The 17337-nt window shown below is 42.8% G+C and overlaps 1 protein-coding gene across 5 annotated transcripts in view; it reads right to left on the bottom strand.

Moving 5' to 3' along the window:
* Window positions 1-728: 728 nt before the first annotated feature.
* Window positions 729-17337, bottom strand: part of LOC110538780 (sterile alpha motif domain-containing protein 9-like) — a 30502-nt gene continuing 13893 nt past the window's right edge. For 2 of the 5 annotated variants that reach the window (XM_090194002.1, XM_090194003.1), the window contains one exon: window positions 729-6217. In XM_090194002.1, the coding sequence (XP_090050128.1) occupies window positions 1437-6217 (4781 nt within the window). In that variant the 3' untranslated portion in view covers window positions 729-1436. Of the gene's footprint in view, window positions 6218-12092; window positions 15294-17337 lie in introns of those variants that run through there. The other 3 variants (XM_090194005.1, XM_090194004.1, XM_090194006.1) reach the window with 2 other exon arrangements.

Below are 17337 nucleotides of genomic sequence, written 5' to 3'. Positions count from 1 at the left end.
TGGTCAGGGAGGTGACCAAAAACCCGATTGCCACTCTGACAAAGCTCCAGAGTTCCTTTGTGGAGATAGGAGAACCTTCCAGAAGGACAACCATCCCTGCAGCACTCCACCAATCAGGCTTTAACGGTAGAGTGGCCAGACGGAAGCCACTCCTTAGTAAAATGACAGTTTGCCAAAAGGCACCTAAAGACTCTCAGACCATGAGAAACAAGATTCTCTGGTCTGACGAAACCAAGATTGAACTATTTGGCCTAAATGCCAAGCCTGACATCTGGAGGGAATCTGGCACCATCCCTACGGTGAAGCACGGTGGTGGAAGCATCATGCTGTGGGAATGCTTTTCAGCGGCAGGGACTGGGAAACTAGTCAGGATCGAGGGAAAGATGTACAGAGAGATCCTTGATAAAAACCTACTCCAGAGCGCTCAGGACCTCAGACTGGGGGGAAGGTTCATCTTCCAAAAAACGATTTAATCCAATTTAGGATAAGGCTGTAATCTAACAAAATGTTGAAAAAGGCAAGGAGTCTTAATACATTCCGAATGTACTGAACTTGCGTGTGGGTAGTTTGAACTCTTCCGGTTTTATTATGTGGTCCTATGGAGTCATTGGTTTACTATTAAAACATTTGAACATGCATGAAATTTCATGTTACTATTTTAGCAGTTTGCATTGTTCAGACATTTGTTAAAAGAAACAGTCACACAATAACCATTCAAAACAAACAAATAGTTATGGTAACTTTAATAGACAGGAGTTTTAATTACAAAATTAAAACTATAACTATTTTTGTGTTAGTCATTTTTCATACAAAAAGACAACAATATTAAAGCTGGGTATAAAAAAATACATCAAATTAAAATGTAAAAATCCTATAGAGGGGACATTTTACTGGAAAAACAATGAATAAATGACTAAGAAAAGTACAAAGGTCATAAAATACGACCTTGTTGTGGTTACAATAGATATAAATAATATTACACAGGTTTGATGCACAAGATATAATATAAAGATATAAAATGTTCTTTAAGAAAGAAAGAAACATATCATGACTAAATATTTAACAACACATTTCTGAACATATTTCATTATTTTCAGTCCACATACCTAATGGTAGGTAATCTGGTCTAAATGGACTACACTTGCTGCGAAGTATTCAAACATAAATAATATTACATTTACAGCAAGCAAAATATCCATCCATTGCCTTACATATAGGCTACATTCTGTGATATGAAATTAAATTCATAGTCTTTTGAGAATAAACTGAAAACACAATTTCAACAACCAAAACATTACAAAATATATTTAGAAAATCTTCTTCTTCTGACATTGTGTTGTACAAGTTCTGTACATTAATTTCTATGTTGAGATATTCAAAAACAGGCTGCCTTGTCTGGAGGCATCTATCTAACCTCTTTGCTTTCTATTGCGACCCTACCTTTTCACAGTGATGTTGTATGCAACAGGTCCTCGGAATGTGAAGCCCAAGTAGAATGTGACATTTTCACTGCCATAGGGAACTGAACCAGCATGCAGAGAGTGGATGGCAAACTTTTTTGTAGGACCAACAAGGTAGACTGTCCCATCTTCAGTCCAGCCAGAAACACACTTGAACAGCTTTGCAATCTCTGGCATTTTCCATACCTCCCCACTGAGCCACTTAATTCTCCTCTCTGGCAGTGAGAAGAGCTTTGTGATTGATGCAACTTTGCTCTTATGGACAATCTTCTCCAATCCAATTCCATTACCAAGGAAAACATGAGTATAAAGCCTTCTCTTTTTGGGGGGAATATCCTTCATTTTGGCCCAGTAGCTATCTTCAAGGCTTTCAACAGCAGAGTGGACAATGTCATATTTCCTCTCTTTTTCTTCATCACTGTCATGCTCCTCTGGCCAGAACAGCAAGGTTAGTAAGAACAGAGCATCGGACAGGCATTTTTTTCTGTCCTGTGTAAACTGATTACTGAGTGTCTGAAGTTGTTTGAGACCAGCTAGCTTTGTAGACGGAGTTGAAAGGCAACTCAAAGCAATATGAGTAGCTATGTAGTTCACAAGATCTTTTTGATCCAACCTCGCGCTCAGTGGGTTGGAAGGATACAGTGATATGATATCTTCAAGAATTTTGACAGGGTGTTTCTTTTTGACTTGGTGTTGATCTTTCTTCTGTTTTTGTTCTTTATCTCTCAGGCTCTGTGGGTTTTCATCTTTCTGCTCGGTAAGGAGAGAGAAGATCGTAGTTAAATTCCCTCCACCGAGATTATAAATTGCCATGCGTTTCGTGAAAGGAGTTACACTTTGCGGGTTTGATTTGCATTGTTTTAAGATAGCGCTGACAGACACATCACTGAAGGTCTTACCGTAGAATGAGTACTTGTTTGTCAACCAATTCTTTGGATGGCTCATTTTCTCTGAACTTTGAGCTGAGGTTCCTCTATTTGCAATGGGCTTATGCACTGACCAATTCTTTGGATGTTTTTTGTCAAGGTTTTCAGATGCCTCTTCCTGATCTGAACTGATGTCTGTTTGGAAGAAACTTAGGTCTTCTGATATCCAGTCTAGTGACTCATGTAATCTCTTTCGAAGGTTTTTGAGTTTGCTGTGAAATTTTTCCCAGGGTTTCATCACTTCTTTTGGAATGTAGTCCTCAGTGAGAAGGTAATTTAGACGTTCAGTGCAGCCATTGGCGGTTTTGTCTGAAAACACAGGCATTGAGAACATGAGCTTTAATAGACTGCATCCAACAGTTACTGTTCCAAAAAAGCCTGCATTATTCATAGTTTCTGGGTCTGAGATTGCAATTGTCTCACATTTCTGGAAGCATTCCATAGCTTTCAGTGCAGTTTCAACAGCACCTGCTATGTTTTCTGCTGTCTTTGGTACTTGGTCAATTGCATTACACTTGGCATCGAACCATCTTCTATACACATGACCTTTGGTGTCCAGGATGAAGGAGTTATTTGGCAGTTTTGTTTCTGCCTTTACTGCCCACACTTCTGCCTCCTCAAACTTTTCATAGCAGTAATTCAAACGAGCAAGTTGCTGTGCAAAGAATGCATCTTGGTCGAAACGTTTATGAGCCTCTTCCAAAAGCTTGATTGCCTTTTCGGGTGTTTCCTTTCTCACAAGCTCAATGAGAGGTGAGAATAAGCTATCGGATTTGTCACCTTTATCAACTCTGTAGCGCCTCATGAACAGGTCTCTCAGAAATGTCACATAGGGCTCTCTTGCAAACCTGTGCTGAAAAAGCACATCTTCATGAAGGAGATCCATAGCCACCTTTTCTTGTTGTTGTTCATTATCCAACAGCTGATGGAGAATTTCCTTTGCAACTCTTGGATGAATGATTTTGACTGCTTGAATGTGTGTCTTCTCATCATTCGAGTGTGTGAACAAAAGCTTGGCCTGCTCACTCAAATGCTTCTCAAAAGCATGCTGGGGGAATCTTTTCTGTTCCGTCTCCTTACGTTGATCAGATTTGTTAGCTGTGGTCAGCGTTGTAAATGTTAGCAGGGCTTCACAATGTGACTGAGAGATGAAGGAGTTCTGCACGAAAATGTTGAGCAATGCAACATACTTAATTAGGCGAGTCACAGCGGATTCATGATCGATGCCCTTTAACAAATCTTTCACAAAATGCTCAACATATTCTGGTTTAAAGTCTTCACTCATCAAGACAAAGGTCAAGATGGATTCTAGCTGATACTCTTTTTCAAGGCTCTCACGTTTTGTGGCAAATAGTCTTTTCTCTTCTGGAGACAACTTCTGAGTCACAGCAAAACTCTGCAGGTTCTTGTACATCTTCTCTGGATCATAAGAGAAACTGCAGCTTAGCAAAACAAAACAGAGGGTCCCTTGTTTTATTTTCTTTGTGCTGATAGCAACCTCTAATTCTTTCCTAATGTCATCAACGTAATCCCATGTACTGTCTTCCACAAGTAAGAGCACTGGGAGACACTTCTGAGGATTTGTTTCCTCATACTCTCTGAGCTGGACAGCATGTTCAGATACAGTGGCTGCCGAGTATGACGGCTTCACAACAGCACATCTTAGGTCTTTCCTATTGTTCCACAACACCTGCCTTGCCACTGTGCTTCCACCGCTTCCTGGGTGATGGTAGATGTTGATACTGTTCACAGGCACTTGGGCTGCACCCCACTTCAAAATGTCACTGAGACACTTGGATACTTCCCTGTATGCATCCCGTTGAATAACTTCTCCAACAAACTTCTTCTCTGCAAGCCAGAAATTCAACCAGGTCACTTTTCCCCCGTGGTAAAACTGTCTTTCAATGTTGTCCATCTCTTCTTCGATGAAGTCCTCACTTGTTTCATCACAAAGGTCAACACTCAGGATATCCAAAGAATGCATTTGTTCCTCCTCACGAGTTTCAAGATGGCACTGTCCTTTAACATAGACAGGCAAGTGTTTGGAGGCTCGAGAAGTTACAGGTTGAATTTGCTGCAGTGTCGCATCTACATGGCTCATTTTCATCCCGACAACACTGGAACTGTTCACAGTTTCTGTTTCACATGAACCTTCAGCAAAGCGTTGCCATTTCTGATAGTTATCCTCAGATTCTGAGATGCAGATGATGTCTTCATGACCCTCCATATCAGTGAAGAATTCCAAGAAAGTGTGCAAGAGTGGTTTCTCGACTGGGGATGTCAGGAGGAAAATCACAGAAAATGTTCCTTTTGGCAAGATCTGTTTGCAGATCAGTGACACGGATTCCCTGAGGAGTGTCATTTTTGTTTTGATCCATGTCATTTCATCGGAGGGAATTTCATTTCCTTGATAGTCATTGCGCCCATTGCAAAATATCCAGCTAGTTTGCTCAAACAAATGCAGATGCCTTTCAAATTCTTCAACACTCATGTTGCTTGGAATCTTGTAGCTCTGAAGAAAATGCATATTTGCGGCATGGTGCTGAATGTATTTACTGCACAGTCCGGACAGCCTGGAATCTGGGTCAAAGTCGAACACACAGAATATTTTCAAGTTGAGTAAGAAGTCAATGCTGCTCAAGTCATCTTGTTTGAATTTGTTAGTGACTAGAATGTACCATTTCTCATTTGCAATGAATTTCTTGCCACTAGTTATTAGCTTTGTGAGTTTCCTTCCAAGGTCTTCACAGATGTCTGGTGTGTTGCTGGGGCAATGCTCCGCTTTCTCTCTCTGGTCATCTCTATCTCTGACTCGCTGGTAGAAGACATTTTCGTCACTCACTGGCTCTGTTTTTGACCCTACCCTGCGATAGATTGTTTTCTTTTCAAGCTCAATCTTGTTAGTTGACTCTTTGAAGTTCGGCAGGCGGACAGAGTACACTCTGTTCTTTACAATGCTTATGGAGGGCACAATATCCACCTCCACCACATACCTTGTTTCTGTACTTTTTATGTCCATGACCTCTATGAACTGAGGTGGTCGAATGCATTGTCGCACATGTTCGCTGTCAGAGCTAGAAAAACATTTTTCTATGTGATCTAATGCATCGCTATATATGTCTTTTTCCAGCACTGGAACACCAATTATCTCACCGTGTACATAGCCGGCATCATCTTTACTGTCCATCACACCAAAGTGTATTGTGCCATTTGATCTGATATTCATGCAGCCAGTTCCGAATTTGAGAACCTCTTTGGCAAATTTTGCCTGTAGTCTTGTGCGGTCCAATTTGGTAGCATTGCGAAGTGACTTATACTCATGACAGGGATATATCAGATCAAATGCACCAGATTCAGGTTGCAGAACATTATGTTTGGCATATGTGAAATCAATGCCTTCTTTACCCAATGGTCGTGGCTTGCAGTCCCTCTTTGTGGGTAACACACAGACAAGCTGATCTTGGTGTGCTTGTGGCTCCGCTTCTGGACAGATTTGGTCTGTTTCATCCTTCTTGTGATCAACATCTTTCTTTCCCTTTTTACCTCCCTTTTGTCTGCCATGACCACTTTGCTGACTTCCTTTAATTTCCTTTGTTTTTAGCCCTTTGTCTACAAACTCATTTCTTTTTCTGATGATCAGCCGAGCCACTAAGGATGTAATTCCGGTCTCTTGTTTCAGATCATCTTCTGTAAGTTCTAAAAGAATTTTTCCATTGACCTCCTCCTTTTCAAGTTTCTGAATATACTGCTCTTTCACTCCTATAGATCTCATCCAAGAGCTGACGTCAGACTCTGTCCATTTCTCAATTGGCAGCATACCAGCGTCTTCCACTGTGTCGTGAAAAACAAAGTCATAGATTATAAAACAAACATACACAGCAAAGTCACAAAAACAACTGTTCTTTCCATTATTCAATTTGATATCTCACGTGGGATTCACCAGAATCTCAGAAGCTCAATGAACCTATTACACATGTCTGTAGGAGGCAGACAGGTTGAGTGGTGAATGAGGTGAGCCCCATCCCTCATTATAAGGGGCTACTCACCCGCCCTCTGGTTATTCTTACCTCTCTTCCACACAAATAGTACTACTCTAAGCTCTCATCAGCATGACTTGATCTGTTTTCCTGTTCAACTGTTCACTAGTGTGCCGCAAGGAAAGTTTTTGCTTCAGGTAGAATGAGCTTTTCCTCTTTTTCTTCCCTTTGTCTCCTGTGAAAGCTAGCATCACATGACTAGCTACTGGGACAACCTGGCTAGCTCACCCCAAGGCTAGCCATCATACTGACTAGAGGGTAGAAATGCTAGCTCTCTCTCTCTTTTAGCTCAATCCACTACCATGCCACTTTGACTAGACCCTTTGTCCTAGCGTCACTGCTTATTGGTCGGGAGCCACACTTTTGGTTGTTGCAAGAGTAGCAAAGCGCTAGCTTCCTTTTGCTCACATTGTGCTAACTAGCTAGGGAACTAGCCCCACGAGGCGAAAGCTAGCTACGTTCACATTGTTAAAGGATTAGCTTTCTCCGGCTAGCACTGTGCTAACTTGCTACATGCTTCATCTCCTGTGGTAGCTAGTGTCACACAGCTAGCTACTGAGACTTGGTTAGCCCCTCGTTGGAAAGCAAGCTATCCAGGAGTTTCCTACATGCATATTTGGTAGCACAAGCACTGCTATCTATAACAACCTTAGCCTTAGTGCTGGTTGCTGTTACTCTTCCACCTATGGTGGTATCACCAGCTTGCTCTCTTGTTTAGTGCATCTAATGTTCACTTTTTTCGTTGGCTAAACTGACTGGTTACACCTCAAAAAAAATCTCTAGACTGACGAACACTTCTCGCGCGGATAACGAGGTGCTAGCGACGACTATCATGCGCATAATCCAGTTAGCAATTCTTTATAACACCCAGAGTTATAAAGGGTCCCCGTACACCATGTGAAACAAACATGCTCAGGCAGCTCTCTGACGAGTCCTGCAAGTTTTGTAAGGTTTTAACCAAGTACCAGCTTGTGCTAGCATAAGCTACACCATTAGCTGTCACGACGAAAGCTAGCTAGCTACCAACATCTAGCTCAGTGGCCACCAACATTTTCTGAGTGAAGATCACTTTGAGTCAAAATGCAAGCCAAGATCTACCGGTCAGATGTTTTTTAAGTCATGCTTATGCAACATTAACCAATTAAAAACAGCTCTGTAGCAATGAGGTTTGTGCAGTAGGCTATAGGCTCAATACATTATCACTGCTTATTGGCTATGCCTGAATTGTCCTACCAATGGTGTTCTTCTCAGATCATTTAGATTAAAAAAAAAAAACATTTTTTAATGTGGTATTTGATCACACTGGTAATAGATAATTTGGTGTATTACTTGTGAAGCACGGCTAAGTTAGCATAATTTGCTTTAAAAACAAAATACTGGACTGATGGCTTGTATTGATTTTGATTTGATTTATTTGATGGTCAGTCTTAGGGGAGGGAGCAGCGGTGAGGCTGCCTCTCAATCCCAAATCAAACTAAACTCGTCCCAGAGAATGGCACAAGCCGCTAATAATAACACCCCCAAAAGCCAATTGATCCTTTGGCCGCCTTTCCTTCCAGTTCTCTGCTGCCAATGATTGGAACAAACTGCAAAAATCACTGAAGCTGGAGACTCATATCTCCCTCACTAGCTTCACGCACCAGCTGTCAGAGCAGCTCATGGATTACTGCACCTGTACATAGCCAATCTGTAAATAGCCCATCCAACTACCTCATCCCCATACTGTATTTATTTATTTTTGCTCCTTTGCACCCCAGTATCTCTACTTGCACATGCATCTTCTGCACATCTACCATTCCAGTGTGTAATTGCTATATTGTAATTACTTCGCCACCATGGCCTATTTATTGCCTTATCTTACCATATTTGCACTCACTGTATATAGACTTTTTGTTTTCTTTTGTTCTACTGTATTATTGACTATGTTTTGTTTATTCCATGTGTAACTCTGTGTTGTTGTATGTGTCGAACTGCTATGCTTTATCTTGGCCAGGTCGCAGTTGCAAATGAAAACTTGTTCTCAACTGGCCAACCTGGTTAAATAAAAGGGGGAGAAAAAAATATATATATATTTGAGTTGACCTACCGCCAACAGCGTGAAACATACAAATAGTTATAGGAACGCAAGGCTTTATTGTTGTTGTTTTTTTATATATAATATTTTTATTCACAGTGAATGAAAGCTAAAACATAACGACAGTACATTTTTCTCCTTTTTGTACCCCCTCGCAGAATGCCTCCAAACACATTTAAAAATAAAGGGAAAGTCATTGAGTTACAGTTAAAGTCAGAAGTTTACATACACGTAGGTTGGAGTCATTAAAACTTGTTTTCCAACCACTCCACAAATTTCTTGCTAACAAACTATACTTTTGGCAAGTCGGTTAGGACATCTATTTTGTGCATGACTGTCACGCCCTGGCCATAGAGAGGCTTTTATTCTCTATTTTGGTTAGGCCAGGGTGTGACTAGGGCGGGCATTCTAGGTTCTTTATTTCTTTGCTTTCTATTTCTTTGTTTTTGGCCGAGTGTGGTTCTCAATCAGAGGCAGCTGTCTATCGTTGTCTCTGATTGGGAATCAATACTTAGGCAGCCTTTTTCCCCACCTGTGTTTTGTGGGTAGTTATTTTCTGTTTAGTCTCTGTTACCTGACAGAACTGTTCGCGTTCGTTTTGTTACTTTGCTTGGGTTTCTTTGATCAATAAAATCATGAACACTTTCCACGCTGCGCTTTGGTCCACTATTCCTTACAACGACGAGCGTGACAATGACACAAGTAATTTTTCCATCTATTGTTTACACACAGCTTATTTCTCTTGTAATTCACTGCATCACAATTCCAGTGGGTCAGAAGTTTACATACACTAAGTTGACTGTGCCTTTAAACAGCTTGGAAAATTCCAGAAAATGATGTCATGACTTTAGAAGCTTCTGATAGGCTAATTGACATAATGAGTCAATTGGAGGTGTACTGTGGTTGTATTTCAAGGCCTACCTTCAAACTCAGGGCCTCTTTGCTTGACATCATGGGAAACTCAAAAGAAATCTGCCAAGACCTCACAAAATATTGTAGACCTCCACAAGTCTGGTTCATCCTTGGGAGCAATTTCCAAATGCCCACGTTCATCTCTAAAAACAATAATAACAAGTATAAACACCATGGGACAACGCAGCGGTCATACCGCTCAGGAAGGAGACGCGTTCCGTCTCCTAGAGATGAACATACTTTGGTGCGAAAAGTGTAAATCAATCCCAGAACAACAGCAAAGGACCTTGTGAAGATGCTGGAGGAAACCAGTACAAAAGTATCTATATCCACAGTAAAACGAGTCCTATATCGACATAACCTGAAAGGACGCTCAGCAAAGAAGAAGCCACTGCTCCAATACCGCCATAAAAAAAGCCAGACTACAGTTTGCAACTGCACATGGGGACAAAGATCGTATTTTTTGGAGAAATGCCTTCTGGTCTGATGAAACAAAAATAGAACTGTTTGGCAATGATGAACTTTGTAATGTTTGGAGGAAAAAGGGGGAGGCTTGCAAGCCGAAGAACACCATCCCAACCGTGAAGCACGGGGATGGCAGCATCATGTTGTGGGGGTGCTTTGCTGCAGGGGGAACTGGTGCACTTCACCAAATAGATGGCATCATGAGGAAAGAAAATGTGGATATATTGAAGCAACATCTCAAGACATCAGTCAGGAAGTTAAAGGTTGGTCGCAAATGGCTCTTCCAAATGGACAATGACCCCAAGCATACTTCCAAAGTTGTGGCAAAATGGCTTAAGGACAACAAAGTCAAGGTATTGGAGTGGCCATGACCTCAATCCCATAGAAAATGTCTGGGCAGAACTGAAAAAGCGTGTGCGAAAATGTGTTGGTTTTAGGAACCGCATCAAATCTTTGAGACAAAGAGAGGCTAGGAGAGGAGGAGGATTGATAGATTTCCAATCCAATAAAATCCTGCGGGCCAACAGGGAGGCAATGGCAGATAGCGGTCTATATGTCAAGGAAGAATTGTTGTTTGGTACTACAAGATTAAAAATGTCTGCACTAGGCTGCAACTCTATATCAAATGTTTCAGAAAGTGTTTTGAATGTAGTGGACCAATCGTCTGCCAAACGAGGACAGTACCAGAAAATCTGAGTAAAGTCTGCCAAGGAGCTTTACACAGGTCACATATACCATCAATATTTTGGTAGAATTTTGACAATCTGACCTTGCTGAAATGGATACATATCACAAACTGTATAAGGCTGAGCCGGGCACAAGAGGAGCTTCCATTTACCCTAAGTAAGGCACTATTCCAGACTTCATCAGAGATATCTCCACCAATTTACTTTTCCCAATCAGATCAGATTTTATTAAGTGATGGGTTATCAAGGGGGATGATTATCAAAAAAAATCATGAGTCCCTTCAGTTGATAAGTTGGTTTCAAAAGGGCATCCAAACCTGATCCGGTGATAGAATTGGAAAGGCTTTGAGTGCGAATAAACTGGGTAGATTCCATTTGATAGCGAGGTCATCAAAATTGGCAAAGGTGCCATCAATATAAAGGTCAAACAGTAGGGCCATTCCTCTGCCACAGTCTAAAATCTGAATCCAGTTTGGCTGGAAGGAAGAGGTGACAGAATTGAGTTTGAATTGAGTTCAGAATTGAGTATTGACAACAATTGGATTGGATGTGTAGAGCAAAGTTGAAAGACAAAGATTGGAGGTGACTAAAGCTGGCAAAGAGGAAGAAAAACAGGATTTGGCTTCTGTTTGACAACAGTCAGTTTCTGAGCTGTGAAGCCAGTAAACAATGTGTTGTATATTCGCTGTCCAGTAATAATACATAAAGTTAGGAGGAATGCTTTACGTATTCTTGGACTCCTACTGCTCTATAAAAAAAGATACGCTTATCCACTAAACTGAAAAAAAGACTTTGGTAGAAAAGAGGGAGACATTGGAACAAACACAGAAATCTGGGCAATACATTCATCTTGATAAAATTCACTTCACCAGCTAAAGTAAAATGCCTTTAGCATAATAGAAATGGGTTCTATCGTCAGGGCAAATAACAGAGGGGACATTGGACATACTCGGTGTGTGGCCCTTGATAATGGGAAATACAGTGAACAAAGTACTGATGCCTTGTACGATGAGTAAAACAGTCGGACCCAGGAAATGAAGTTTGCACCAAGGCCACATGTTCCCATTACAGAGAATAAATATTCCCATTCTATCCTGTCAAATGTTTTTGCCGTATCTAAAAGAGATAATTGCTTCTGTAACGTCCAAAGATGCAGGAGAGTGTATGACATTAAGCAGATGTTTAATGTTAGAGAAGGAGTGGCGACCCTTAATACACAGTCTGATCCATGTGTGTCATAGTAGACTATTCGAGAGGCGAGCAATTTTGTTAATATTTTAAGATCTGCATTTAAAAGTGAGATCGGTATGAGCCATACTCAGACACATTTGCCTGGTTTTAACAAAAGTGTAATCAATGCCTGTCAGGGGTAAAACACGCTGGTCCAGGGCTTTTTTGAACATTTCAAGCAGTAGGGGTGCCAGTTTGGCAGAAATCTAATTCTACAATAAGTTTGGGTAGCAATCTGGGCCAGGGGATTTCCCACTTTGGATTGCTGTAATCATCAGGAATAAAGGTGTGTGCAGACTGTGTGAAGTAACTATGTTTATTGTAACCACACGGGCAGGCAAACAACAGGTCAAAGCAGGCAGGGGTTGATAATCCAGAGTAGAGGCCAAGGTACTGGATGGCAGGCAGGCTCAGGTCAGGTAGAGGTCGGTAATCCAAAGGCGGAGCAAAGGTACAGGATGGCAGGCAGGCTCAGAGACAGGCAGTGGGTCAGGCGGGCAGGTACAGGACAGGCAAAGGTCAAAAACCAGGAGGACAAGAAAAAGCGAGACTAGGTACAACCAGGAGCTGAGACAAAACGCTGGTAGGCTTGAACAAACAAGACGAACTGGCAACAAAAAACACAGGTATAAATACACAGGGGATATTGGGGAAGAAGTGCGACACCTGGAAGGGGGTGGAGACAATCACAAAGACAGATGAAACAGATCAGGGTGTAAATTAATTTAATGAATAATCTCCTCTAACTGCAAAGGTTGATCAATTTACTCTCTTTACTAAATTGTAGGAGTTTCCAAATCACCTGTCAAGTAAATAATTCATAATTGAATTGTCTTCAGGTGATTCTGATGTGTAAAGATCTGAATAAAATGTTTTTAAAGTATTATTGATTTCAGATGAGAAAAGGGTGTTTATCCCCCTCAAGCCAATGTCTCCACGCCTTCAGAGCCTTGACGACAGCCAACACCTCCCGGTCCACCACGCCGGGCTGAGCTTCCTCGAGAAGATGGCACAGGGGCGGAGCGTCGGCAGCGTACCCGAGCGATGAGAGCACGGCTCCTATCCCAGCCTCGGACACGTCCACCTCCACTATAAACACCAAAGAGGGATCCGGATGGGCCAGCACAGGAGCCGAGGTTAACAGAGCCATCAGGTGACCAAAAGCCCTGTCCGCCTCAGCCGACCACTGCAAACGTACCGGTCCCCCCTTCATCAGTGAGGTAATGGGAGCAGCTACCTTACCAAAACCCAGATAAACCTCAGGTAGTATTAAAGCGCTGCACCTCCTTCACGTGGTGGGAGTAGGTCAATTATGCACGGCTGAAATGCGGTCACTCTCCATCTCCACCTCCGAGGAAGGAGACAGACTGTTGGAAGAACAGGCATTTCTCACCCTTGACGTACAGGTCATGCTCCAACAGTCGATCAAACACCCTGCGCACCAGAGACACATGCTCGGCGCGTGTAGCGAAGTATATCAGAATGTCATCAATATACACCACTACACCCTGCCCGTGCAGGTCCCTAAAAACCTTGTCTACAAAGACTTGGAAGACTGATGGAGCATTCATCAACCCGTACGGCACGACGAGGTACTCATAATGCCCTGAAGTCGTACTGAACGCAGTCTTCCACTCGTCTCCCTCCCGGATACGCACCAGGTTGTAAGCACTCCTGAGATCTAATTTGGTGAAGAAGTGCGCCCAGTGCATTAACTCAATCGCAGTAGCGATAAAAGGCAGTGGGTAACTGTACCTCACCGTGATCTGATTTAGGCTTTGGTAGTCAATACACTGGAGAAGACCTCCCTCCTTCACAAAAAAATTAATTTGAGGAGGCGGGTGAAATGGAGGACCGAATGTACCCCTGACGCAGGGATTTGGAAAGAAATGTTTCAATAGCCGCTGTCTCCACCTGTGACAGGGGATACACATGACTCCTGGGAAGTGCGGCATCTACCTGGGCGATTTATCGCACAATCCCCCCGTCGATGGGCTGGTAATTGAGTCACCTTCTTTTTGGAGAAGGCGAGAGCCAAATCGGCATATTTAGGGGGAATGCGCACGGTGGAGACCTGGTCTGGACTTTCCACCATAGTAGCACCAACGGAAACCCATAAACACCTCCCTGAGCACTCTCGCAACTACCCCGTGAGAGCCCTCTGTTGCCATGAAATGGTGGGGTCATGATGAGCTAACCAGGGAAGGCCTAGTACCAAGGGAAACGCAGGAGAGTCAATGAGGAAGAAACTGATTCTCTCCTCGTGACCCCCTTGCGTCACCATGCCCAGAGGAATGGTAGCCTCCCTAAGCAACCCGAACACTAATGGTCGACTGTCCAGAGCGTGAACTGGGAAAGGCCTAACCACTGGATCAATAGGGATCCCTAACCTATGGGCGAATGCTCTGTCGATAAAATTCCCAGCCGCGCCTGAATCAACGAGCGCCTTATGCTGAGAATGCGGGGAAAACTCAGGAAAGTAAACATGCACAAACAGGTATACAACAGAGGGTTTTGGATGAGAGTGGTGCAGGCTCACCTGGGGCAACGCCAGAGTGCCCTGCCTGCTGCCTCGACTCCTAGAGGAACCAACCCGGCACCGACAGGCAGTGTGACCTCTGTGGCCACATATGGTACACGTCTTCCCTGACCGCGGCACCTCCCAGCTCCATAGGCACCGGAGCGGTGGTGCTGGGAGAGGGAATCAACAGAGCCCTCTCTGGACGTCCGCGGGTGACCAGCAGGTTATCCAACCCAATGGACAGGTCCACCAGGAGGTCGAAGGTGAGGGTGGTATCCCTGCAGGCCAACTCCCGATGGACATCCTCGTGCAGGCTGCAGCGGTAGTGGTCGATAGGGGCCCTGTCGTTCCATCCCGCTCCTGCGGCCAGGGTCCGAAATTCCAGGGCGAATTCCTGGGTGCTCCTCATCCCCTGCCTCAGGTGGAAGAGACGTTCACCCGCCGCTCTACCCTCGGGAAGGTGGTTGTAGACTGCCCAGAAGCGGCAGGTGAACTCCTCGCTCGAAGTCGTCCAACGCCGCGTCTCCTTCTCCCCACACGGTGTTACCCCACTCCAGTGCTCTCCCCGAGAGACACGAGGGCGGACACCCTTTCCCTTCCCGAGGGAGCCAGGTAAACGGTGCCCAGGTATAAGTCCAACTGTAGCAGGAAACCCTGGCACTGCCATCCCATCATGGTGCTGCCATCCCATCATACTCCCTGGGAAGGGCAAGACGCATCCCACTGGAACCGGGTACAGGTAGGACGAGTAGTGGTAACCTCTGTTGTGCTGGTGGAGGCGCTGGAAGGACTCTGTCTCTCCCAGCGGTCCATGGTCTCTCAAGGAGAGGAACCGACTTCGGTGGAAGTCGTGACAGTGGACAATATATTGTACTGCATTTGAAGACTCAGCCTTTCTTTGTAAAGTTCTGGTGATGGAGAGGAGGACTATTGTTGGTCTAACTCCAGAATTGCAACAATCAGCTGTTGTGGTTGAATTTTCCTTGGTTATTGAAAAGAGAGGAATAGGAAATGATTTAGCCTCTAAGAACAACTAAGTGTTTCCCAACGTATAGATGGAGAGATCGAATCTGTTTTATTTGTCTCAATAAAGACATCAATTGCATTTGAATTGTTTGAAAGGAAAGATGAGTTAAATATCCATGGAGGGCGATCTGTATAGTTCAATGAGAATGAGTAGCCAGCCGAGTGACAGAGGAGCATGGTCACTAACAACAATGGCAGAGTATTCTACTTTCTTGACAGAGGGGAGAAGGGCTTTATCTATGAAAATGTAGTCTACTCTAAAAAAGAAAGAAAACTTTGTTACTGGGAAAAAGGAATATCCACGGATCTACACATCCTGCTTGGCTCATAAATGCAGACAAAGCTCTGGACAATTTTGAGGGAGATGATGATCTAGGGTTTGAACAATTCAAGTCACCTCCAAAACTTAAATAGTGTGAGTTGAGATTGGGCAGCAACTAAATACATTTGTTAATAAAATCAACATAATTCCAATTGTGAGCATAAACATTGACAAGTAAAACAGAGGTGTGAGAGAGAACCAGATACCATAACAAAACGCCCTTGTGGATCAGAGATTGTCACCAGCGGTAAATTGTACTGTTCCACTTGCCTTAGCATTGAATTTAATATTTGTCCTACCCAAGCTCTACTGTACGCAGATGTGTTTATTGTAAGAATGCTATATCTGATTTTAAATTCTTAAGATTAGCAAATACTCTAGCCCATTTAACCGGACTGTTCTTTGCCTTGATGTTCCAGCTTGTAAACCTAATATCTGGAGTGTCAGTCATTCAAAGTTGAGATTACTACCTAAGTCTAAAAGAGAGATGAAAACCTTCTATAAGACCACCAATTATATCTTGTTACAAAATAAAAAACATGTACCGAAAACCTAGGCAAAATACTGTTGAAGTAGAATGTGTAACAATCAAAATGATTAATATGAAGGCAAACAAAGTCCCCCCACCCCCCCACATAAACCCTCTAAATAACACAACAAAATAAACACATTACAAAGTAACACTGTCCTTTGTTCACCTCTAAGGCGGACTGCAGGCTTCCCCGAATATAACTACTGGTTAACCATCTATCACTTAACTTACCCTACACAAGAGGGCTCCTGATAAGGGAATTTATATGTTTAACTTCACTAGGGTAGGGGGCAGCATTCAGAATTTTGGATGAAAAGCGTGCCCAAATTAAACTGCCTGCTACTCAGTCCCAGAAGATAGGATATGCATATAATTAGTAGATTTGGATAGAAAAACACTCAAGTTTCCAAAACTGTTAAAATAATGTCTGTGAGTATAACATAATTGATATTGCAGGGGAAAACCCGAGGAAAATCCAACCAGGAAGTACTATTATTTTGAAAGGCTGTTTTTCCATTGAAAGCCTATCCACCATACAAAGACTTAGGACCCAGTTCACGAGCTCTATGGCTTCCTCAACATGTGACCAGTCTTTAGGCATTGCTTCAGGATTTTACTCTGAAAAATGAGGGAGATACAGCACTTTCAATCAGTGGCCAGTGGAAATTTCCATTCATCATGCGCCCTGATCGTGAACGCGCCTTTCTTGTTTCTCCTTTCCTATTGACGAAGCTTTTGTTCGGTTGAAATATTATTGATTATTTATGAGGAAAAAAAAAAACCAGAGGATTGATTTTAAACATCGTTTGGCATGTTTCTACTAACTTTTATTGTACTTAAAAAAAAAAAACTGTCAGGAATTAGTGCACGTGACTTCTGCATTCGGATTACTGGACAAAACGTGCTAACAAAGGAGGTTTTTGCTCATAAAGAGGGACATTATCAAACAAAATTAACATTTGTCTAACATGGAGACCTGGGTGTGTCACCAGATGATAATCATCAAAGGTAAGTGATTAATTTTAATGCTATTTCTGACTTTTGTGACCTCTCCTTATTTGAAAAATGGCTGTATGGGTTTCTGTGGCTAGGAGCTAACCTAACATAGTCGCAAAGTGTGCTTTCATCATAAAGCATTTTTGAAAT

Source organism: Oncorhynchus mykiss, chromosome 12 (assembly GCF_057628025.1).
Source record: "Oncorhynchus mykiss isolate SJ-2025 chromosome 12, ASM5762802v1, whole genome shotgun sequence".
In the NCBI taxonomy this organism is placed as follows: Eukaryota; Metazoa; Chordata; class Actinopteri; order Salmoniformes; family Salmonidae; genus Oncorhynchus; species Oncorhynchus mykiss.
The sequence above is the reverse complement of the archived record's forward strand: the minus strand, read 5'-3'. Positions and strand labels throughout refer to the sequence as shown.